The sequence below is a fragment of the Micropterus salmoides genome, unplaced genomic scaffold (assembly GCF_014851395.1).
Source record: "Micropterus salmoides isolate LMB-PRFRI ecotype aquatic unplaced genomic scaffold, ASM1485139v1 Ms_hic_scaffold_11, whole genome shotgun sequence".
Classification (NCBI taxonomy): domain Eukaryota; kingdom Metazoa; phylum Chordata; class Actinopteri; order Centrarchiformes; family Centrarchidae; genus Micropterus; species Micropterus salmoides.
The window spans coordinates 17,266,373-17,290,595 of NW_024040152.1; the positions used below are offsets into that span (position 1 = coordinate 17,266,373).

A 24,223-nucleotide genomic window follows, 5' to 3' on the forward strand; every position below is an offset into this window, starting at 1 on the left:
CTCACAGTAAAAACTTCTGAAGCCAACCAATGATAGCAAATACGCTACATATGAATAAGTTATAGATCAATGAACAGATCAAATAAATATATTCACTATTCATTGAGCCACTACAGATAACCTCATTCATTAATAAGATTTGTGACAAAATGAGTAATCACATTTTAATTATGCTGGTGTTTTAGCTATGAAACCCAGATGTCAGCTGTACAAAGTATCATAGTATGTTGTCATGTTCTTTTCAGTCCATTTCAGAGTGAAATATTGAACCATTTACTACACTACATTCATCTGACAGGTAAAGCCACTTTATTTGATTTATAACATGGTACATTTTGACCACTCATTGGCCAATTTTCTACATAATGAGTACTTTTACTTTTGGATATTTTGCAGAAATACTTTTAATCCATGTATTGCTTTAGATGCAGGACTTTTACTTGTAATGGAGTGTTTTTACATTATTGTTTTGTCACTTTTTCCTAAATATAAAGGATGTAAGTACTTCTACTTCACCTGGTACTACGTACATTGAATACAAAGACAACTGAAGTAGAAATATGACTCATGATAACAACGTGATCATGGGAACTAAACACTGCTTCGAGATTGGTATGAGAGCCACACCTGCTTACGGACAAATCTGCACCTGAACTTCCTCGTCTGTCAAGCTCAGAAAAACATTTGCCATTTTCTCCGGGCAAGTTTTCTTTCAGTTGGCAATATGTCTCATGCTCTCGGCTTCCTAATTCTCCAGTTTGCATTTTCAAGAGCAGGTAAGAAATAAAGCTTAATCTATCATTGTTTATTTGTGTTACTGCTCAAGTACATACAACAGAGTCAAATATTTGCTTGCTAGAATGTGAAAGTAGTTTATAACAATAGAGACAGACAAACCTTTGTTCACATGTTTAGCTTTAGAGTCTGATGAGTGAGAATATTAAATGAACCAGAGAATACAACTAACTATATATATATATATAACTAATATCTGTTGAAATTATTCTTACAGATGCTCTCTATGGTCACGTTTTGATGCGTTGCCAATTTAGTTCCCATGATGGTCACGACACTGTGTTACTGGAGCAGTACTACCTCAACAAGATGCTAATGTTCCAGTACAACAGCACTTTGGGAAAACTGATCGGCTACACAAAGGAAGCAATAGAATATGCAGATTTCCTCAATGGAATACCAAGTTTTGTGAATAAAGAGAAATGGAAAGCAGACATTTGCAAAAGAAACGTCCCACTGGTTTATAATAGCCTTCTGACCCCAGGTGAGACAATATAATGAAAATTTCCTTCAGTGTGTAAGATTTAGTGAGTTCTATTGGCATAATATGGCGTTAATATTATTATATTAAGTATGCTTTCATTTGTGTACAATAAACTTAAAATAAGTTGTATTCATTGGCTTAAAATAACCCCCTTATATACTATATACACAGAGGGAGCAGGCCCCCTTCCACAGAGAGTGCCATGTTTCTAAAGTAGCCTAAAATGGACAAACCAAACACTGGCTCTAGACTGGGCCTCCATAGTTTTCCGTGAGTTTCGCGGTCACCATAGTTTCACACATGCTTGGCACAGAAGGGTGAGGCAAACTGTATTCACTTGGTTGCAATCTACAATGTCACGCTCAATTCCACTAAATCCTACACACTGCTCATTTAAAGCAAAGGTTTTGGGAAACACTTGTGGGAGCGGTCCGTAAATCAATTTGCATTCACAGATTCGTGGTGTATTCATTTGTATTCCTTTATTTCAGGATCACTTTGACAACAATTGAAAGAGTTCACACTTCGTAATTCTGCATTCTGCGATTTAAAATTGTTTGCCTTTCCACCCCCTATGAGCAGCTGTTCACCCATGGCTAAATCAACGACCAGATTGCCTCTTACTTACGTCACAACAAAAACTTCTCATAATCAACATAATAATAAATAAATATGGCCAATCTGCATTATGGCTTCAACAATACTTATGCTCTTTTCTTCCTGGGAGTTAACTGATCAGAAGCTCAACATCACTCTAATGTACATTACTTAAAAAACCCCAAAAGGTGTTGTGTACATGATTGTATACACAGGGAAATGAGGGATGTGGACCCAATATGCAGACAATAAGGCCGAGCAGATTCAGTTGAAAGTTTGTTTGGCTGCAGTTTGGTGCTGTTGTAACTTTATGTGAAAACCTCTTAACATCCATTGTGCTAACAGGTTCTGATAACAGCTCTCGTTATGTGCCCACAATAGCTTTGTTAACTTCATACTCATGATAGCCTACACCGTTAGAAAGCTAAAATTCTTGAGATTAGACCAATGCAAACCATTTGAAAGAATACAGCGGTTACAGCGCCTCAGTCAGACCAACCAGTACAATTAAAATTGACACGATTCATCAATGAAGTCTCATAGTAATCCACCGATTAATATATTCCAACAAAAATGGTCTTATTACATTGTTAAAGGTCTAGACGATCAATTCCAGTAAAAATTGGTCGGACACCCCTCACTAATACACCATCCTTGCTTTTAAGGGTTTAGATTAACTGAAGTCAAACCAGCCCTCGCGCTGTTTTGTGATGCATGTTCTTTCTAGGCATTACGGTAACATCGTGTCGCAGCACATTTCAAAATAAAAGTGAGCTTCTGCTGAACATAATGCAATTGATGTGGCAGAAACGATTGAATGAATAAATGAATGCTTAAGACAACACAAGTATCTAAAAAAAAAAAAAAAGACATTCTCACAGAAAGCTTACTGCATTCAGCCAAGATTCGAACTCATGTAAAAAGAAAACCTTCTGTTTCCACTGACTCATTTCACTCCACAGTGATGGCAGACCACCTCACTGCTCTTCAACAGAGGATTATTGCATATTAGCCTAATATGGAAAATATTTTTTATGTTGTTGTTGAGTTACTCACTCCCTACAGGTTGAGCTATTCCTGCTATTTGGCGGCCCTCCCTGTGAAGATTATTTTTTGGGGGGGGGGGGGTTTAGGAACAGAGAGCAGAGGGGGTGGGGGCTAGTAAGAGATGTGATTGGGCCGGCCCAGTGTCAGTATAGAAAATCACCCAATGGTCCGCTGTCCGTTGTGCCGATGACTGGCACTTTGTGTAGTCAATTAATTCTGTAAATAACGATATCCAGCTTTAAGTGGGAAGTTCATGATCTACTACCAAAAGACACATCTGCGTCAAGCTATGGTGTGATCATAAACTGTGATGCAGTAGCAGGCCCTTGCTGCCAAGGGGCAGTGCTAAGACAAACCCTTAGAAAAACCTGTGTAAAATATTCATTTTTCATGGTAATTGGTATAAAAATTTAAGATTGGACAAGTTTTATGCTGTGGCCCCACAGTGTTTTCCAGCTAATAACTCCCAGCTACAGTTGTCTGCATGCATTTGTTGGCAAGATTTTTCAAGGGGAAACGAAAAATATAAAATATATTACTTTTAGTATGTTTACACTTAGTTACCGTTACTAACATGTGTTTCTATTGCTCTATGTTTCTACCCCATTTCAATTATCAGTGAAGCCAATAGTAGACTAATTAATAGAAAACCTTTGTGTATAGTTTATATTTAGAACAGAAACACTCTTCCAAATCTTCAAAAATGATCATACAGTTGAATTACCACCTCTCTTAAACTATTTAAACAAGCTGGATTCCTTAGAATTTCATATGACTTGACTTGTGACTTGCTTGACCCCAGCAAAGACTTGACTTTCATCACCGTAACTTGGGACTTGACTTGACTTGGAAAAACAGATAGAAAACAAAAAACAGAGACTTCAGTTTTTTCTTCTGTTTTAAAACCGAAAAGGAAAAATATAAATTTTGATATTTAATGTGTGATTTGTATAGCTTTGTGTGTTACACTTGATAAACCTGCAGCAGATACACTTGGGTGATGGCGGTGCCTGATTAAATGTAATTAAGATGAGCTTGAACATCAACAGAAGTTTGTTTTTAGTTAGAAAAACAGGAGGCTCAACGTTCAGTTTGTGACTCACTTGCAACTGGGACAGAAACAGGAATGCCTCAGAAGTTGCCTGAGAATCCTCCGGTTTTTAAGATTTCTTCAGGATCAAATTAATTCAGTGATAGTTGTCAGTGTTGTTATTGCAGATATACTGTTATTAATTTGGCAAGTTTTAACAAATCATACACAGATAGCACACTATACTGGGCTCATTTGGAGTAAAGCTCAGCATTAAAACACGGTATGGACTGTATTAATGGCAAATAAAGAGGTTTGAGTGGGTCCCTTCTATGGCACTATAGCCTACAATATGCACAACATTTTGGTAGCCTACTGTGTTGTGGGCAGAATATTAGGTTACTTATATTCTACTCTTCCTGTGGCTCAGTGTTGTCAATTAGGCTATTTAATGTATTTTGACAGTATTGTCGGTGTCAGATAGTCACTGTTTTAAATTATTCCTTTGTTATAATGCGTACGCTAGTATTGTGGGGCTGTAATGTAGTGATCAATGTTGCGTGGCTAGTGTGCGAACTATAGGCCCACCATAGGCCTAGCTTTGGGGGGAGCCCTCTTTTTTTCCCAGTGGGGGTGGTGCGGGGGTTGTTTGCCCGTGCCTCAAAGGGAGGACTGACTGGGACTCAAAGAAACATTCATAGCTGCAAGCATGTAGGCCTAGTGCTGAATGTGAACATTTCAGGTATTGTTTATTCCTATTATTATTATTATATGTAGCCATTATGCTACAGTTAGTGTAGAGAAAACAACAGATGCGGCAGCCTCTCCACAGTTCACACCCTGGCCGTAGCCTTGAGAAAAATCCCTTGATAAATGTATTCAGGTATTTTCTTAGATCGATTAGGTAACCGGCAGCTTCAGATGAGCCCAATATAAAATTCTACCTGGATGCTGACATACTTAATAGTTGACTGGAAATATCTTGAGTGTTTGAGTGGCTCGTTGGAAAAGCAATGCGCCACAATAAGGATTTGTTTTTACTCTTGTGAGTTTGAACCCAGCTCACCGCAATCTTGCAAAAAGTAGCCTACATTTTCTTTAACCAAGGGGTACATGTCCTGATATCGGGCAGGAGATCGATTTTCGCTTACTTTTGTGTTTTCTGTTTTAGCTGTTTTCAGTCCAAAAACAGCGGCTGTTTGTGTCAATAGGCATCGTAGTCGCGGGCAGCCATCTTGGTGAGGTCAGTGAGCTGATAAGTTTTGTTTCTGTCGTCAAATATAGAGCCTAAGTCACTCGCTTCCGGCCCATCCATCCATCCATCCAACTTCATCCGCTTATACGGGGTCGGGTCGCAGGGGCAGCAGATCCAGCAGGGGACCCCAAACTTCTCTTTCCTGAGCCACATTAACCAGCTCTGACTGGGGGGTCCCGAGGCGTTCCTAGGCCAGTGTGGCGATAGAGTAATCTCTCCACCTAGTCCTAGGTCTTCTCCGAGGCCTCCTCCCAGCTGGACGTGCCTGGAACACCTCCCTAGGAGGCATCCTTATCAGATGCCCAAACCACCTCAACTGGCTCCTTTCGACGCAAAGGAGCAGCAGCTGTGCAAACGACCCCTGTGGATCTTCCTATGGATGGTGGGTCCAAAGGATGGAGAGGGGGGTGCCATGTTGCCAAACCTGGCCACCAGGCGCTCACCAGCGAGCCCTCCCTCTGGGCCTGGCTCCAGACAGGGGCCACGGGATCTCTCCTCCTCTTCCTCGATTTTTCATAAGGGTCTTTATGAACCATTCTCATTCTTTTGAAGAAAACCCCCAATAAAATTGAACATATAAACAGTAAATATGGCCAAAACATGGACATTCACCTGGCATATTTAAAAAAAAAAAAATTATGTAATAACTGTTGTATATTAGTTTCTTTTCATCAAATTTACAGTTACAGTTGTATTCCAGGTGTATTAGAAGACACAGTTGCATTATAGTGAGCTGGATGATGCTTTTAATGGTGATAGTGCTTAAAATATAGATTTTATACCAGGCGAGGATGAAAATATCATTTTCCTTTTTGCATCTCCATTTACTCTTTAACAGAAAAATATTGTATTATTAAAAATACTGATTTATCTTGGGTATGTTATTTTAGGTGTTTTTAATAATAATAATAAGTGGCAGGTACCATATGGTTTTTTTTCCGTATGTGGCTATAATATAGTGCTCACTTCTACAATCATATTTGCCAGTCACTATGAGATGCGATGCGACTTGAAAAGAAATAGCCTGTATGTTTTGTGAGTGTGACCAATCTGGGGACGGAGGTAGACCACAGCTGTTGCAAACAACAGGCGCACTTGTACAGCAGCCAGTTAGTTTAAAAACCAGTAGGGGTATAACACCAGTTGTAGATAGAACAAAAGGCATCTGCTTTGTTTTTACGTTTTGGGTTTAAAGCAGAAAAACAAAACAGATGTCTGTTTTTTTGTTTACCATTTTTCCATTGTGGTTTTAAAATAGCAAAACCAAAATACTACTTGTTTTTTTGTTTTTTCCGATTTGGTTTTGAAATGTAATAAAGAATGAACCATACATGGATTCGCTGGCTATCTAGTTAGGATTGTTTTCTTGGCTCTCAGTAGTTGCCAGGCAACCAGGATGTTATTGTTTGCCTGGCAGAGAAATAGTTCTGCAAAGACTTGTATTTCCCTAAATGTCAAACATTTGCTTTAAAGGCAATTTGTATAATGTCATAATAAATGCATGGGGTAAAGATGTGAAATTTATGACAAAATGTGTCTTGGGTTATTTTCCTCTAGTCGAGCCCTCCGTCAGGCTGAGGTCAGTTGAGGCAGTGGGCAGCAAACATCCAGGGATGCTCGTCTGCAGTGTGTACGACTTTTATCCCAAACAAATTTGGGTGACTTGGCTGAGGAACGGAAAGAAGGTGACATCTGATGTGACGTCCACTGATGAACTGCCCAATGGGAATTGGCTCTACCAGATGCACTCCTATCTGGAGTTTACACCCAGACCAGGAGAGAAAATCACCTGTATGGTGGAGCACGCCAGCCTCATGGAGCCCAAACTTTATGACTGGGGTAAGAGAGTGTGCATGTGGACAGCTAAAGTAAAATTACCTCAAGCAATGAGGTATTACCGGTGGTGTAATGACACTAACTACATTAACTGAAGTACTGTTTACTGTTCTTAAGTACAATATTGAGGTTACTCGTTACTCTACAGCTTAAACTACCACACTTTATATACAATAGTGAAAATGATCCATGGTAAAATGCTTAAGTATCAGTAATAATCCACTATTAGAACAGCGGGTAAGATGCTTTTGAAATTTACACAGTACAGTTTGATTCTGATTATACTTATGTACTTAAAAACAGATCGTGTTTCGGCACTACGTTATTCTTGTTCTACTTCTGGTAGAATTCAGGCAGTGCAGACACTTTTGAATACGAATTTTTGAATAAGCCATAATTTTGACTTGCATCAACATGTTGTTCGGTTAGCTCAGTTGGTAAGGTACAGGACTTGCAACCAGGGCTTGACATCAACACCCGCCAAATGCGGATGGATTTCAGCCTTGGCGGGTAACACAGTCACTCCCTAGCCACTTCCCAGTTAGCAAACATTATTGAAACTATGTTGAATCAACATTCTGCTGTAAGTGTTAATTTCATTGCATCATTTTGCACCCTTTTTTAATATTGAAACCACATTGAAATCATAGCCTAACTAAAAATCAACTTGACTTCAATGCTATTTCAACCAATATTAAACCACAGAAAAGAGACTATAATATATAAAAAATGTATAAATGACAGTTAAAAAATACATGTTTATTTATGGAATAAAAAAAATTATTCACTACTCCTTCTCTGCTCTGTCCACCCATCTAGGTCTGGAGCATAGAAAGCCATTTTTGTGCTGCCTGGGCAAAGTCAAAAGGCTTCTGTCCCCATTGGTTCAGAAAACATACAAACAAAATAACTTTCAGAAGTGAAAATGATGTGAAGATGAACAATGTCAGTCAGGCTGAATTGGTGCTATATTATATAGATATTATATTCGGCCAAGGTTAACAGTTAACTTACTTGAATTCTCACTAACGTTACAGATTCGCCAGTTTATTGTAGATGTAGACTGCCTGGCTGTAGTGGAATCTATGGCGTTTATTTTAAGTCATAAGTTGTGAGCGTGTAAAACCTGCTCGAGCAAATTATGTTAGTCCACATGCGCAAAAAGTAACCTTCCAGCGCGCACAATACAGTACTCGCGCACAAATTCAACAAACGAGAGTTGTACAGGTTTCTGCGTGCGAGCGCCTGGTTTGCGCACAGTGTGCTTCTACTCGCTCAGCGGATTTCTGCTTGCTCCAGTCTACATGACTTTTGACAATTTGGGGGCGGAAACCAAGGAGGGCACTGGCCCTCTTATGATTGGTCACTTTCAATGTGATCACAACCAGAGCCCTTAATTAAGGGAGTTACGACACTCTCGTTGCCACGCAATCACGTGCTCCATGCAGCTCTCAGTAATTCCAACCAGTCCGGGCTGTCAACCACTTTGAACGGTTTCAGGTGGGACAGACACCAGCAGCGACTATATTTGCAGCGTTTTTCGGATAAATATTAAGACATAATGTGTTTTGATTACTATCCTTATACTTACATATGATACCATTTCTTCTGGGGAGTCGGGAAAGCAGTATTATCCGTTTGTGCTTAATTTTGGAGGGAAGAGGTGTGACGTTACAACACTAACAGCAGACTATATTTGCAGCACTTTTCAGGTATAATGTGCATTGATTACTACGTTAACTGTACTTACAGTAGTGATTCTTTTTTTTGGAAGGACGGAGAGACAGCATTAACAGTGTTATTTGTTGAAATGCAGATGGTTAGGCTACTGAGTGAATTACTCTATTCTTAAATACAATCCATATAATTACTGATTTGTAATTTATTTTAAAATGGCTATTGTAACGTTACCCCTTTATCCTTCCCAAAACACAGGCTAAACTATCTCAGAACACACAAATACATGCATAGAATGTACTGTATATGCAGAATATATATAATTAGTCTACTGTATCACATGTCCTAATGTACTGTTGTGTTAAGACACGTCACATAAACATCTCCAACAAGTGAATATCAATAATTAACTGAAGCTGCTCAGTTTAAACACTTTATTATACATTATCTACAGGGAGAGGGTAAGTGAGGTTTTTTGTTGAGGAATGTCAGAAGCAGACCAGGTCATAGGCCCCAGATGAGACCAGCTCTTGAGACACAAGCCTGGTGCTGCTGGAAAGAACAGGGAGAAGAAAGATGAAACAGTGTTAATACAAGGTTAATACATTTAAGAAATGGATTTTAATATTATAATATAATTATAATGTACATGAAATATAATGTACAAATAATTTCATGAAGTTGAGCTTACAGGAGTTGTACTGGACATTGGCATGATTTTGGTTATTTGGTTCTGTGCCCCAGTAAAGAATTTGATATTACGTAACTATAAACTTTTTCATGTTATTTCAGTGGACTAAAAGTTGTAAGACAAGTTCCTTTACACCTTAATAAAATGGTCATATTTAGTACTACTACTTTGTTGCAAATTCTTTGAGTTTAATGACCAAATATTAAATACCAGAAGAGGGACTAAGTGTGCACACAAACAGGGAAAGGCCAAATCACTGCAAGGTAAAAAAGTCTGCGCACTTTTAAGGACTCTTCTGGTGCAACACATTTAATTTCCGTTGTAAATATGAAAATACAGTTTTAATCAGGAGCGCTCTCTGTAGCCTGCATTCTTGGACTTCATCAGGTACTGACGGCTCATTCTACTTTGCTGGCGTTAGCTACTGATGCCTCAGTATAATGCATAGGGCGCCCTCTGCTGACCACACTGCGCTTAGCAGGCATGGAATCATCACATCTCAGCAACAGAACAGCATAACTCATGTAAGCGACAAAGTAGTCACATTATGTTCTGAGAACCTAAGCTTTCACTGAATTCAAAAATTAGGGGGAGTCAACCCTGTACTGTTCAGGATTTATTTACACAGGCATACATAGAAGTGTTAATTCACTTACATGTTTTATCACTGAGGTCATACTTGGCGATGTTGGTGTTGTACTGAGCTGCATTATATCAGAATCAGCTTTATTGCCAGGTATGTGTACACATGAGGAATTTGACTCAGGATTGTACATTGCTCATGATGTGCTTACTCATACAAAAATACAACACAATAAAGTTTCTGATATTCTGGCCCATTAATGTACATTATGTAAATAGGGAGGACAACCTCATCCAACACAATGTAGTTCAGTAAAACAGCCTTTAATTTTAACCTCAGTATTAAACATTTAATTAAATTTACACATTTATGCTCATGTGTAAATTTAATTAAATAATGGCACAGCTGTTGTATTGAACTGCATTACATTGTAAAGGTGCACCTATTAAGGCCACTAAGAGCATTCAACACAGTAAGACCAGCAGCTGAAAAGGTGTGTAAATGCCTCCGTAGCTCAAATTTGTATGTCTCATGTCACTAAATTCATATTAGCATCAATGTGGAAGAAAGTTTGTCCTGTTATTGTTGGCTGGAGATGGTATTTGCACTCCACTAACTTACTCTTAAATATACAAGTTTGGCAAGTTTGTATGAGGCCTATAAGCAGATCCAGCTGCCAGTTTATTAGGTAAACACGGAGCTAAAAATAATGCAGTCCTACCTTCATGAAGGTTAAAATAATCAGTTTTAGCTGTTCAGAGGCACTGATTCAACACAAAGAGCTGTTTCTGACAGGGACATACCTCTTGATATTTGGATCCTTTGTGGATAACTGGCTTGCTCGCTCCTTAAAGTCAGTCTCCGATGGTTTCATATGTCAGCCTCTTCGACAGAAAAACATATGAAGTCGTTTTCTATCTGCTGCAGTTATAACGTTACTTGCTTTTTGTGCTGCTGATCTTATCAGCCGATGCACTGTCCAACAAACAATGTGTGTAACGTTAATGACTGAATAAAAGTTAACAAGGAACAACCTTGCTAGATACAAGCTTGCCATGTTATCTATTTCACATAGCTAACGTTACCGTTCATGGTATGTTACGTTACTACTACGGCAGCCACTAAGTGCTGTTAACTTCTACTTTAATTCTAATTAATAACCGAAGATAAACTTTGAATGCCAACGAATCAACGTACACTTATAACTTGACATTTAAAGTAAATGTCGGCAAGCTGACAGGGAGTAACGTTAACTTTATGGTAACTTAGCCAGTGAAGTGTTGCTCGGGTTAGCTAGCTGCATTTAGGATATGATGAAATTAGTTAATATCTTCCGAACTAAACTAAAGTTGAACTAAAGCTGGCTACATAAAATACCACTATTGACTAAATTCACAAGAGGTCAGTTGATGGGTTAAAATGTCAGTCATTTCATCAACTTACCAGCGTGCATAGGTACATCGGACACAACAAAAATGAATGGGATATGGCGCTCAAACTTCTTTTGTGTTTATTGGCGGTGGGCAAACCAGTTTAATGGTGCATTACTGCCACCAACTGGACTGGACTGTGGAACGAGAGATTAAGCAGTAAAAAACAAAACAGAAAAATATTTGATCTAAATCACGGCACGGCGGAAAGATCCTACACGCGTTGCGCAGACAGATGTGATACTGCACTGATGACATGACTAAAATACCAAAATTAGGTAAAAGATCCTGATTTACCTACATCCATAGTTGTGTTTTTGACAGACAGGTGACTTCATGAACAAAAATAATTTTAGCGCTGTGTTTTGATTTTCATTGCCATTCACTGTACCGGAGGCCACGCCCCCCCCCCCCGAATTTTACCAATTCCCATCTGGTCACTCTAATCCGCACGTTCCTCTTATGTATTATCCGTTTCCCAGTTTCAGTATTGAGTTTAAAGTTGATTATCCACTGTCCTTTCATAGAACCAGAGCTCCACCAAGAGGACAGAAAAGGTATGGGTCTGTAAATTGAGCAGAAACAAAGCTGCTCGGAGCGAGCAGCAGGTGGCGGTGGCATGCTCGAGGCATTGGGAGAGAGAATGTAAACAAACAGCGGTACATTCAAACATGCTGGACTCATTAGGGGACTTTAGCTGTGAAGATGGCTGAGAAACAGCCACAGAGGGAAAGGTCTGAGGAATTGAGAGACCAGTTATGACCAGGCGAGGGGAAGACCTGTGTTAACATCTGAGAGGGGTTTCAATGCTGGATAAATCTACGAGATTTGAAAGGAATGAAAACTGATGCTGAGGTCCTCTGTTTCTGCTGGACAGTTGAGTAGGCTAACGTTAGCTTTGCTGTTCCACATAAACGACAGGTTCAGTATTATTGTCTTGTCTGTCTGTTTGTGATGATCCCAGCTGGTTAGCTTTTTTTAGCTTTGGGATAAATAGATTAAGCGCATGTGTGAACAGAGCCTCAGTGAATAGAGAGAAACGGGTCAGCACCTTGTTCAGCAGTAAATGTACAGTAGAAGTTACAGAGGCTGGTGAATAAAGACTGCAGCTTCTCAGGACTAAAGAGGAGCTCCTGTGTGTTGCTTGCCAACTGTTGAATAAAGAGTGAGGTGGTTAGCACTGACTTCGGCTCTGGAGATAAACAGTCGCTCCTGTGCTTCCCAACTCTTATCAGTCACTGTATTGTGTACAAACGATTTCAAATAACTCTAGTTTTTTTTACTCTGTTGTGTTTTGGATGCAGCGTTTGTGCGCTTACACATAATTGTAAGTATTGAAGTTCCTCGATTTTCCTTTACCGATAAATAAGATTTAGGCTTAGAAAAGTATTTTGCTTCAGTACATATTTAAATATTGACAGGCTTTTCCTTCTACAGTACTGCTAAAACATGCCCTCTTATTGAGGCTAACGAGCTCTCAGAAACCAGACACTGGATTCTGCTATATATTTAAGCAGAGTAGGACTGGTTATCATGGCAATGCGCGTTCATGAGTTTGTTTAACTCTGCAGAATCGCTTAGTATCAACAATTAAGAAACAATTAACCCTCTAGTGTTTGACCTTGTTTTGCTTGCTTTATATAAATGTTTAGAATGAAGTATTTTTCAAATGTTTATATTGTGGAGAAGAGATTAATTTAAAACAAACTCAAATATACTTCTATTTAATGCTAAAACTTCGAGGCCCAAAGGTTACTCCCCCAGTGAAACCCCACTCCAAAATGACATCACAATGTCCCAAAAAGAATAGATAAGACCCAGTCGTCCTTTCTCACCCTCTTGTAATGCTCTCTCTTGTAATTACGCTCTATTAAAACTTCTTGTAATTCCGATCCTGTTTTTGTTTCGTACTTTCAACTTCCTTCCAGACAACCTGAGAAAGCTCTGTATTTCTGAATCCCCTTTTTCTTAGTGGGAGATTTGATGTTGACTATTTGTTTGGAGCTGCCTGGGAAGAAACTTTCCCCAGACTTTTGTTAAACTCAGCAATGTCAACTAGTCTATATTCCCTGGGCCTTGCGAACCTACGGTGAATGTATGCGTCTTATTTGATTTTGTTGTTTTAAGTTATCTGACCGTTGTACACAACTTTTACATTCTGTCCTCATCTCGGGTTGAACTAAGCCGCTGCTCCAACGACAGAGTTGGAGTGCGTTCCACTGAGCTGCAGTGACACCAACCGAACTCAGAGCGCCAAGCCAGGGCGGACTACCAGTTACTGTGAGCTTCATTCCCACAACCTCCAGTCAGTCAGGGACTCCGGACAATCCATCGGTTAAGACTAGCTCGAGGAGTCTGGTCGCGTGCCAAGGACCCGAAGGCCTGACCAAAGAACGAGCCAGCCGACTGCGAGCCTTGACTAGGAGGGAAAACAACAAAAGGCTTAAACTACATTCTGTGACTGGTTGGTGTCCTATAGTTGGTCCTAATCCTTAGTTTAGAAATCCCTAGTTTATTTAAACTCTATTGCAACATAACTCACGATCATTTGTTCTCTCACTCCCTTAAAATTATTCTCCTTCACAATACCAAACTGAAATTCCATTGAGCCTATTATCCTGATTTTGGTCTTACTGCATATTCTGTTCATTACATTCTGGTTTGTTTTCATGCTCGACTGTTATTCCTGTAATATTCCCATATTTACTCACTGTTGTATTCCCTTTAGTTAGTCAATAAATTTCACCTTGATTATAGTGATTTGTGTCTGTGTGTACTGTTTAGCATCCTCGGTCCCTGCACAGAGGATTCGCCCTGAGATTTGAGACTGACTGATTAACGCAACGATTTTGCATATTTGAATCATTACTAACAAATACCAGAAATTCGTGCAATTAAGCTATACTCAAGGTCCCTAAAGCCTTGGGCGGACAGCCAATCATACGTTTATTAACAGTAGCCCACGTAGGTACGGTACAATTTTAGCCATTCTGATGATTCAGATGGAAAATCAATATTTAATGTAGTCTCGCTATCTGGTTTTAGCATGTTGAAAAATTTTAGTTTTTCCAAGAGGCATCTGAAGTTACAAATGAATTGTAATTTGACACTATGATATATACATTGCTACCAGGGCTGCAATGTTATCATAAAAATATTTCTGTAGCTAGCCAGGGGTTGGCAGATGATGAACTTTACGCGAAATGTCAACTTGCCTAAGTTCATTCCAACTCAAAACCTGGCTGGTACATGTTTAGTTTTTCATCTTCATGTACATTGTCACCTAGCTAGCCATCTTACTGCTAACTCACCTCAACCTCGTAAGTGTTCTTTCATTGATTCCTGGACCCTACCATTAAGTATGCCACCTGAATGATGAGCTACACTAACCTGAGTTAAATGAATTTAAACCCTTTCACAGTCAAGGGTGCCTCACTAAAGAAGGATGTTAGTGAAAAGATTCACAGGTTACGCTATGCTTTGCTGATTTGATCCGAACGGGCGTGGACCCAGAAGTAACTAACCGTCACGCATGACGTCAGACTTAACCAGATAGTCTTGACCGACAACACTGTAAACAAGAAGACGCTGTGGAGATTAAAGAGGTGGTATTATGCTTTTTGGCTTTTCCCCCTCTCCTTTTGAGTTTTTCCTGCATGTAACAGGTTTGCAAAGTGAAAAAGCCCAGAGTCCAGCCCAGAGGGAGTTCATCTCCCACAGAAAACAAGGTTCCAAGCGAGCTGAGGAATACTTAAATGTAAGTTGAAAACACGACAGACTGCTGATTGGTCAGAGAAAATATTCACTAGTCGCTGCATCATCATCACGTGCGCCTGACTGTGGCCAGCAACAGAAAGTTTTATATTTTACAGTTTGTGTATGGAATTTCACCACTAAATCCACTTCTGAGAAGTTTTGAGGTGATCTAATAAAACCAGTATAGAGACAAGTCCTTTGTCTGATGCAATAAAGAGGTCATTAGTAATTTTCACCAGTGCTATCTGTGCTATGATGAGCTCTAAATCCTGACTGAAAATCCTCAAATAAACCATTGCTCTGTAGAAAGTCACACAGCTGTTTAGCAACTGCTTTCTCTGGGACCTTAGTGAGAAATGGAAGGTTAGATATAGGTCTATAGTTGGCTAAAACATCTGGATCAAGTTTGGGCTTTTTCAGAAGAGGTTTAATACAGCTACTTTAAAGTACTGTGGTACATAGCCTGTTGATAGAGATATATTGATCATATCTAGTATAGAAGTGCTAACTAGGGGTAAAACTTATTTAAGCAGCCTAGTCGGGATGGGGTCTAAGAGGCAGGTCGATGGTTTAGATGAAGAAATTATTGAAGTTAGTTGGTAAAGATTGAGGGAAGCAAAGCAGTCTAAACATATCTGGTTTTACAGCCGTTTCTGAGGTTCCTGAGTTTAGAGATAAGTTGGTGCCAGTTGAGGGCAGGTCTTGGTGAATTTTGTCTTTTCAAATAGTTAGAATTTTATCATTAAAGAAGCTCGAGAAGTCGTAACTACTGAGAGCTATGGGAATACTTGGCTCAATAGAGCTGTGACTCTGTCAGCCTGGCTACAGTGCTGAAAGAAGAAGAAGAAACCTAGGGTTGTTCCTATTTTCCTCTATTAATGACAAGTAGTACGCTGCTCTGGCATTACGGAGGGCCTTCATGTAAGTTTTAAGACTATCTTGCCAAATTAAACGAGAATTTTCCAGTTTGGTGGAAAGCCAATTCCTCTCAAGTTTCCGCGATATTTGCTTTAATTTGCGAGTTTCAGTATTATACCATGGAGCTAACCGTCTTTGTTTTAGTATTTTCTTTTTTAGAGGGGCTACAGAGTAGAGTGTCATTTGCAGCGAGCCTGCAGCACTAACAAGATGATCGATTTGGGAGGGACTGAAACTAGCATAGGAGTCCTCCGTTACTTTGTGACTTGATAATGAATTTAGAGCTGATGGAATCGCATCCTTAAATTTAGCTACAGCACTATCAGACAGACATCTTTTATAGAAATTTTTGCCCAATGGCGTGTAGTTCAGCAATACAAACTCAAGTTATCAAACAGTGGTCGGACAAAGAGGGATTCTGTGGGAACACTATTAAATGTTCAATTTCAATACCATGTACCAAAACAAGGTCGAGGGTGTGGTTAAAACGTCATGAACACTCTGAGAGAAGCCAATGGAATCTAACAGAGACATAAACGCAGTACTGAAGCTGTCATTCTCAATGTCCACATGAATATTAAAATCCCCTACAATATTAGTCCGTTTTAAGGACTAAAGTTGACAAAAACTCTGCAAATTCAGATAAGAATTCAGAGTACGGACCAGGTGCTCCGTACACTATAACGGAAAGAATTGGTTGCAGTGATTTCCAACTTGGGTGCGAAAGACCAAGAACAAGGCTTTCATATGAGCTATAGTTTAGGTTTAGAGCTGATTAGTAGGCTAGAGTCGAAGTTAGCTGCAGCGCCACCTCCTCGGCCTGTGCCTCGAGGAATGTGAGTATTAATATGACTGGAGGGGTGGATTCATTTAGGAAAACATATTCTCCATCACCCAGCCAGGTTTCAGTAAGACAAAATAAATCAATATCATAATCTGATATTAGTTCATTTACTAGTACACCTTTAGAAGAGAAAGATCTGATGTTTAAGAGTCCACATTTAATTTTCCTATTAGTTTGCACTATTGCTCTTGTGGTTTTAATGAGGTTTTTATGTACAGCTCATCTTCTGTTTACCTTTGATTTAAATAATTTTGATGGTCGGGGGCAGACACAGCCACTGTAGGATTAACTCCTGAAATGGAGGAGCAGAGAAGTATGTTAGACTGCGACTCTGCGTAGGGTTTTGGGTGGGTACTGCTGAATTTGAAGGGCAGAGAAGTTTGTTAGACTGCGACTCTGCATCCTGGTCTCAACTCTGGGTTGTCATGGATTTGGTCCACTAATAAACTTGGCCAGATTTCTAGAAATGAGAGCTGCTCCTTCCCAAGTGGGATGGATGCCGTCTCTCCGGATCAGACCAGAAGGTCTCCCAATGATCTACAAAGCCCATCGTTTGCTGGACACCACCTCGACAACCAGCCGAGGACATCCAGCGGAATGACGACATGCATACATGTCATCACTGGTCAGATTTGGCAGGGGTCCAGAGAAAACTACGGTGTCAGACATTGTTTTTGCATATGTACGCACAGACTCAACATTAATCTTAGTGACCTCCGATTGGCGTAACCGGGAGTCATTACCGCCAACGTGAATAACAATCTTACTGTATTTACGTTTATCCTTATCCAGCAGTTTCAAATAAGACTCGACGACTATTCCTCCTTCGGACAGTCACCCAGCCACCCCTTCCTGGCTGCACAGGAGATGCCGGGGACGGCTACCACAGGCTAACTCAGGCTGTTCCACACCGACTACCGGGGACTGGCTAGCTACAGTAGCTAAAGACTGATCTACCAAGGTGCGGAGCCGGACTTCTAAATCACTGAGCCTCACCTCCATGTCTATAAATAAACTACACTTATTTCACGTACCATTACCGCTAAAGGAGGCAGAGGAGTAACTGAACATCTGACACACCGAGCAGGAGAAAGAGGTAGAAGGAGAAGCCATCGCTAGCTGCCAAGCTAAAGTCGCTAACGGCTAAGCTAAAGTACTGTAGCATCAGCTACCAAAACTTTAGAACAACTATGAGATGGAAATAACCGAGTGCTTAAGCAAAGTTACTGTAAGAATAAGTGTTTAGCGGACAGTTGGCTGCTGTAATCTAACAAATGTAACTGTATTTAGCGAGAGCAGCTCAACACGGTACCAACACGCAAGCACCGGAAACGGAAATGACTCGACACGCTTACCGCAGTACGTCAGCAACGCTCATGTCAGCCAGTGCTTGAATATTTTCGGAGTTGAGGAGCTCCGCAAGTGGCTGCGGGGATGCCTCCTGCAGGACGAGCGTGTGAGGCTGGCCAGCCGCCCTCTGCTCCCACCGTCACACAGACCGCTACAGCAACAACGGCAGAGGAAACAGCTGGAAGGTTTTCATACCGCTTATCTGTCTTTACATTCTGAGTAATATTGAAACGTTTTAACCGTAGACTGTATACATTTTAAGAGCAGTGTGGATCGCTGGTGTGTGTCGCATTTAACATTGCGTCGCGGTAGTTGTGTGTGGCGTCGCTATCTCTGGGTACTATCTGCAATAGAAAACGGAGCAGGGCCAAGTCGAGTCTATCGATTTGCGCTATGGAAGCATTTTTCGGCAAGGCAGCATAGATAGTCAGACCACCGGCAACAGTTCAACGTTCAGTCCTAATGGTAAGATGTGGAACAATGATGTTGTGTGGTTGTGGACTTGAGTAACTTATACCATCTGCTAGGATACGGTCGCAGTCTGAAGCGGCTTTGATTGGGATCACACTACCTTGTTACTTACGACCCGCCCTTCTCTGCTTCTGATTGGCTAGTAGTCCTTACCTGGGAACTGCACATGTGCAACTCCAAGATTTTGTAGCTCAAGTGCGGAGCGTACAACACATAGGGTGAAAAGAGCTTAAGCAATGTGCTGTATGAGATAAATATGGTGTTTTTTGAAAATTAAACCATGTAAACCTGTTCTGGTACAACCCCTAAATAAGACTTTGAACCTGAAAATGAGCATAATACCACCTCTTTAAACTAGCGGACTGGCCGTCGGACCGAGGGCTGTTTTAGCCCGCCGTTTATCATCAACTTAACCAGCAGCGGCGATATTTTTTAATAGCAGGAGAATCCAGACCACAGGCGCGTCTCATTCTCTCCTGCAGTGCCGCCACGCAATGGTGCACGTGCCGAATATGACATCCAGACTTTTGTCAAAGGACGATCAAAGGTGAATCTGTCACAGGGCAGCCACAATCCCTCAGACCTGTAGACCTACGCCTTGCGCGAGTATCGGTGAGGGCGAGGGTGACTGTAAAGTAGGAGGGGTTCAAAAGGGTACATTCGCTATCGTCATTGGGCGCAACGGTCAGAATGCGCAGAAGGAAGCCAGGAAACTATGAATATCCTCTGAAAAACGTTTTTTCTTCCAATTCAGATGAGGCATTTGTCAACATAATGAGGGAAAAGAAAGACACATGAGTTGTTTGATCTGAAAGCAAGCAAGCAAAAAAGCATTAGAAACTAAACTCACATGTCCATTTCAAGGAAATAAGAAGAGACAGACATCTAAACTAAGTTTTCATCAATATGGACCTAGGATAAAACTAAAGAGTAAATTAAACTTCTCTTACCAGAACTTCCGCCCCATGTGGAAGTGAAAGGGAGTGCAGTCCTTAAATAGTGTGAACAGGTGAACTCAATCAACTCAATTAGGAGGAATGAAAGGTGGAAGTGGGAGCCAATCAGTGATAAGAACAGGAACTAAAGGAAGTGAACAAAATAAAGATAAATTGAGGATCTTTACTACAGTGATGGTGTGGGGGGCCTCACTGTGGGCCCAGCTGTGTGCCCCGGAGGGACTGCGGCATTGCCAGATTCACCAAAATGGAGCTATGTTGTGAAACTGGGCTGACGAATGACGAAGCATACTGAGGGTTAGTTGGCTCTGGTAAAAGAGCATGCTGACAAATTAGAGCGGAGGATGCCTAAGCCTATTGTTGGCACAGTTGCGCAAAGAAATATAGAAGTGGTTCGGACGCAGTTGGTAAGTATTTTTTGATACCAAATTCTCTCCAGACCTTGATGCAGAGACGCTGGCTAACTATCTTCAAGAAAAGTTGGCCGTGATGTTACCTGTCAACGGGTTGTCACTGTGCGTAATAGATACAGTTCATTTAAAGTGTGTGTGGAATGCAGTGAAGTCGCAGAGATGTACAACCCAGAACTCTGGCCTGAAGGTTCTGTTGTGCGGCGATACTATGAGCCACGTAAGGCGGGAGTGATGAGTATTGATGTACCCAGTTCAACACTTGGAGCAGTTGTGCCGATTGGGGCTATGGCAGCACTGTCCTCTTAAATTCTCCCATGCATGTAGTATCTTACAACTGTCGGGGGCTGCGTGTTGGAAGCAGCGCAGGGCACAGGGCAAAGCTGTGACATTTTATGTCTACAGGAAACATTTTTACCTAAACAAGATTTGGGAAAATTGAACTCATTTAAAGACAATTTCCACGGTGCTGGTGAATCTACAACTGACCTCTCTATGAGAATAGTGAGAGGAAGGATAGCAGGAAGTGTGGCTCTCCTTTGGCACAAAAAGTTGGACTCAGAGATAAAAGTCAAAAGGCTTGAAGTTGACTGGTGCATTGCAGTACAGTTAAAGGTTAACAACAAAGAGTTTATTATCCTTTAACATATACACCATATGAGTGTCAGCAGAATAAGGATGAATACTTGAAAATACTTGACTTGCTTTTATAAATTCTTTTACTCATATAGTCATCATCAAGTGTATATGTGGTTGGTGATATGAATGTTGATCTTTCAGACAGAATTTCATTGTTTGCTAAACATATGTTACAGTTTTGTGAAGACAATAACCTTATATTATCTAGCCAATTGTTGTTACCTGCAGATAGCTATTCTTACATAAGTGAAGCCTGGCACACATCATGGCTTGATCATTGCTTTAGCACTGCAGATGCCCATGCTATTTTGCCTTTTGCTATGTTGCTTGATGTCGATAGTCTTCCTGAGATGACCAATGAGGGGTAAGAGTGCCTGCAAGGCTAAACTGGATTGGGCTAAGCTCACAAATGAAGATGTTATATTGTAGGAAAACAGATGTTCTTCTGAGTAGTGTATATTTACCAAAAAGCGCAATTATGTGTTCTAATGTAACTGTAATGACACTGCTCATCGTGAAGCTCTCTGTGCAATGTATGATTGTATTGTGGGAGCTGTGTATGAGGCAGATCATATTTTACTTAATCTGATAAGGCACATAACATCAAGCCAGGCTGGAATAAATTTGTAGCTGCACATAATGCGGAAGCCAAGGAGGCATTTAAAGCTTGGGTTCTGGCTGGTAGACCCAGACAGGGGCCTGTCCTGGACCTCAAAAAGATCACTAATGCTAGGTATAAATATGCAATTTGTTATATTTGCAAACACGAGCAAGTCATGAGAGCAGACTCTTTGGCTGAAAAGCTCCTTTGTAATAATACCACTAACTTTTGGAAGGAGGTAAGAGCCCTAAACAAGGGTAATACTCTGTTACCATGCACTATAGAGGGAGTTGTGGAGGCAACACTACTCGGCTTTATTTAACTGCGTCAATAGTGATCCCTGTAAAGTGGGAAATATTGCCAAAAGGGACACAATGGGAATCACAACCTATGAAGTCCATCAAGCAATTTCTCAGTTATCTGATAATAAAGCTAGTGGCTCAGATCAAATCACAGCAGAGCACCTTAAATATGCAAGCCCAAAGGTTGCAGCCCTTCTTGCCTTTTGTTTTAATGGTTTTATAACCCATGGAATGTTACCAGACTTGATGTTAGCCGTTACTCTTGTGCCTGTCATTAAAGACAAGGCTGGCAAGGTTGGAAGCGTGGATAATTATAGGCCAATCGCACTAGCCAGTGTGTTATCTAAAGTTTTAGAAAGGATTTTATTAGATCATCTGAGTGAGTATATTGATACCACAGACAACCAGTTTGGCTTTAAGGCTAAGCATGGTACTGATTTATGTATCTATGCCTTGAACTCCTCTGTTCTAATTGGCTTTATAGATGCCTCTAAAGCTTTTGACCGAGTCAATCACTGGAAGTTGTTTCTGAAATTGAAACTAAGGGGCGTGCCTGACAGCATGATAAGAATCCTGGCATACTGGTATGCCAACCAGAGTATGCAGGTCAGATGGGGTAATAGAGTCTCCACTTCGTTTGGTGTTGGTCATGGAGTACGACAAGGGGGGTTACTCTCACAGCCCTTTTCAACTTGTATATGAATGACTTGTCAGAACAACTAAGAGGCGGCAAAACTCGGCAAATTTTCTAATGGACCCCGACTCTGACAATAAAGTTGAACTTAACTAGCAGCGCTGCCCTTATGTCACATCATATCATCATGTCAGAACTAGCTTTCCAGAGTTGATAAAAAGTTTTAATAAAAGTAATCATACCATTTAGGAAAGCAGGAGATGCATTTGTATGGGAATAATCTGGAAAATAAAGACCTGTATAGTTATTAAATGTGGAAGTAGATGATAAAAATAAATCCAGTCAAAGCTCTAAGGAAAAGCAGATGCAAAACAAACAATCCAAAGTGCCCAAAACTGATATAGGCCTACAGAAAATTTTTATTCTGTTGCCTTAATTGTGGATTTTTCAATATAATTTATTCTTTGCTCTTTGTTTCTAATGCAGGTTCTTTTTATTCTCTACTCTGTATAACAGTATTTACTTAAACTTTAACTTACTTAAACTGTGTTTCACGATTTTTAAAAATTTATCTTTTACACCCATGCAGCATTTTTAGTATATCCATTAAGAAGCTACTCTTTTATGTGTTTATCTTAGTAGACTACATGTTTTCAAAAACAGGAGCTTTACACACAACCTTATCAGAGCTAATGATAATAATAGTACATTTTAGCATGCCAATTTAAGCAAACGCTGCTTGGCTAGTAAGTTTGGAAACCCACTAGCCACATTGGCTAGTGAGCAGAAAAGTTAATGTCAAGCCCTACTTGCAACCCAAGGGTTGAGTGTTGAACCCACCTCGTGATAACTTTTTTTTTTCTCTCTTCAACAAATGGATTCTGTAGCGAATGTTTCTCAGATCATGGCACGTGCTGCACGGTTTTTGTTTCGGTGTTTGATCCGCATCCATCAACCTGCGGATGCTTTTGCATTTCCCCAGTATCTCCAGGCAGAGGACATTTAGGGGAATCATGTTCTCTGATGGCTCTTTCAGAGGTGTGTCAAGCAGGCTACAGACTCTTTTAATGTCGTTCAGAATTTTTCAAAGTAAAAGCTCAGTTCAACTCAAACTACAGCATTACAATAAACAAGCTTCTTGCACTTTTATTTTGTAGGCAAAACCACTAAAGAGGAAGTGATTATTTGATTAACTGTTTCTGCCACGACAAAGATTTATTTGTTTATATTTTTTGCCGCTATCAAAGCAACATAATATGGCTGCGGGCCAGATATTATTGTTGGCTGGCAGTTTTGGAGGGTCCATAATCACAGAGAAAATGAATGTGTTTCCCTTGTTAATGTTTTTATAAACTTTATTAACAGTTTTTTTGGATTGCTTAAGCACGATTTTCAAAACAGGGCCAGTGTTTTCAAAACACTACACACAATTAGCACAACCACAGCACTACAGATCCTTTGCATAATCAAACACTCTTGTAAAAACTATACACTTCTGTTTAAAAACCACACTTTGTTACCATATGAAACACACGTTTCACATTACTATACTCTGTTTGCACGAGTTGCACTCTGCTGTGATAAACCTAAAACACTTTTAGCACTTCTACTTCCCTAAGATTAGAGTAGGCTACCATCAACAAAGTACAAATATAATGTAAATTCACCAAACACTACACAAGACCAATGTTGCAGACTGAAGAAACTCATTTATTTCTCAACGTGCCCAAAATGTTGACATGGAGATTCATAATACTGCAACAAAATGTCACTTTACGTATTGTACTGTAAGTTTACTGTAAAAAAAAAACAAAAAAAAAACTAGACATTGTCTCTTCGTCTAGCTGGATCTGGCCAGAGAATTTCATCAACATCGCAGGCAATGTTGTCATAGCAAGATACCTTGGAAAGAAACGT

The 24,223-nt window shown here is 40.2% G+C and overlaps 1 protein-coding gene and 1 long non-coding RNA gene across 2 annotated transcripts in view; one reads left to right on the forward strand and one right to left on the reverse strand.

Moving 5' to 3' along the window:
• Positions 1-616: 616 nt before the first annotated feature.
• Positions 617-24,223, forward strand: part of LOC119897644 (H-2 class II histocompatibility antigen, E-S beta chain-like) — a 28,866-nt gene continuing 5,259 nt past the window's right edge. Inside the window, exons 1-3 of the mRNA XM_038711499.1 lie at positions 617-776; positions 1,013-1,279; positions 6,766-7,047. Of these exons, the coding sequence (XP_038567427.1) occupies positions 725-776; positions 1,013-1,279; positions 6,766-7,047 (601 nt within the window). The 5' untranslated portion in view covers positions 617-724. The remainder of the gene's footprint in view (positions 777-1,012; positions 1,280-6,765; positions 7,048-24,223) is intronic.
• Positions 9,142-10,959, reverse strand: LOC119897648. The gene is made up of 2 exons (XR_005443415.1): positions 10,799-10,959; positions 9,142-9,273 (listed from the first exon to the last, which is right to left on the reverse strand). It is a non-coding gene; the product is annotated as an uncharacterized LOC119897648 (long non-coding RNA).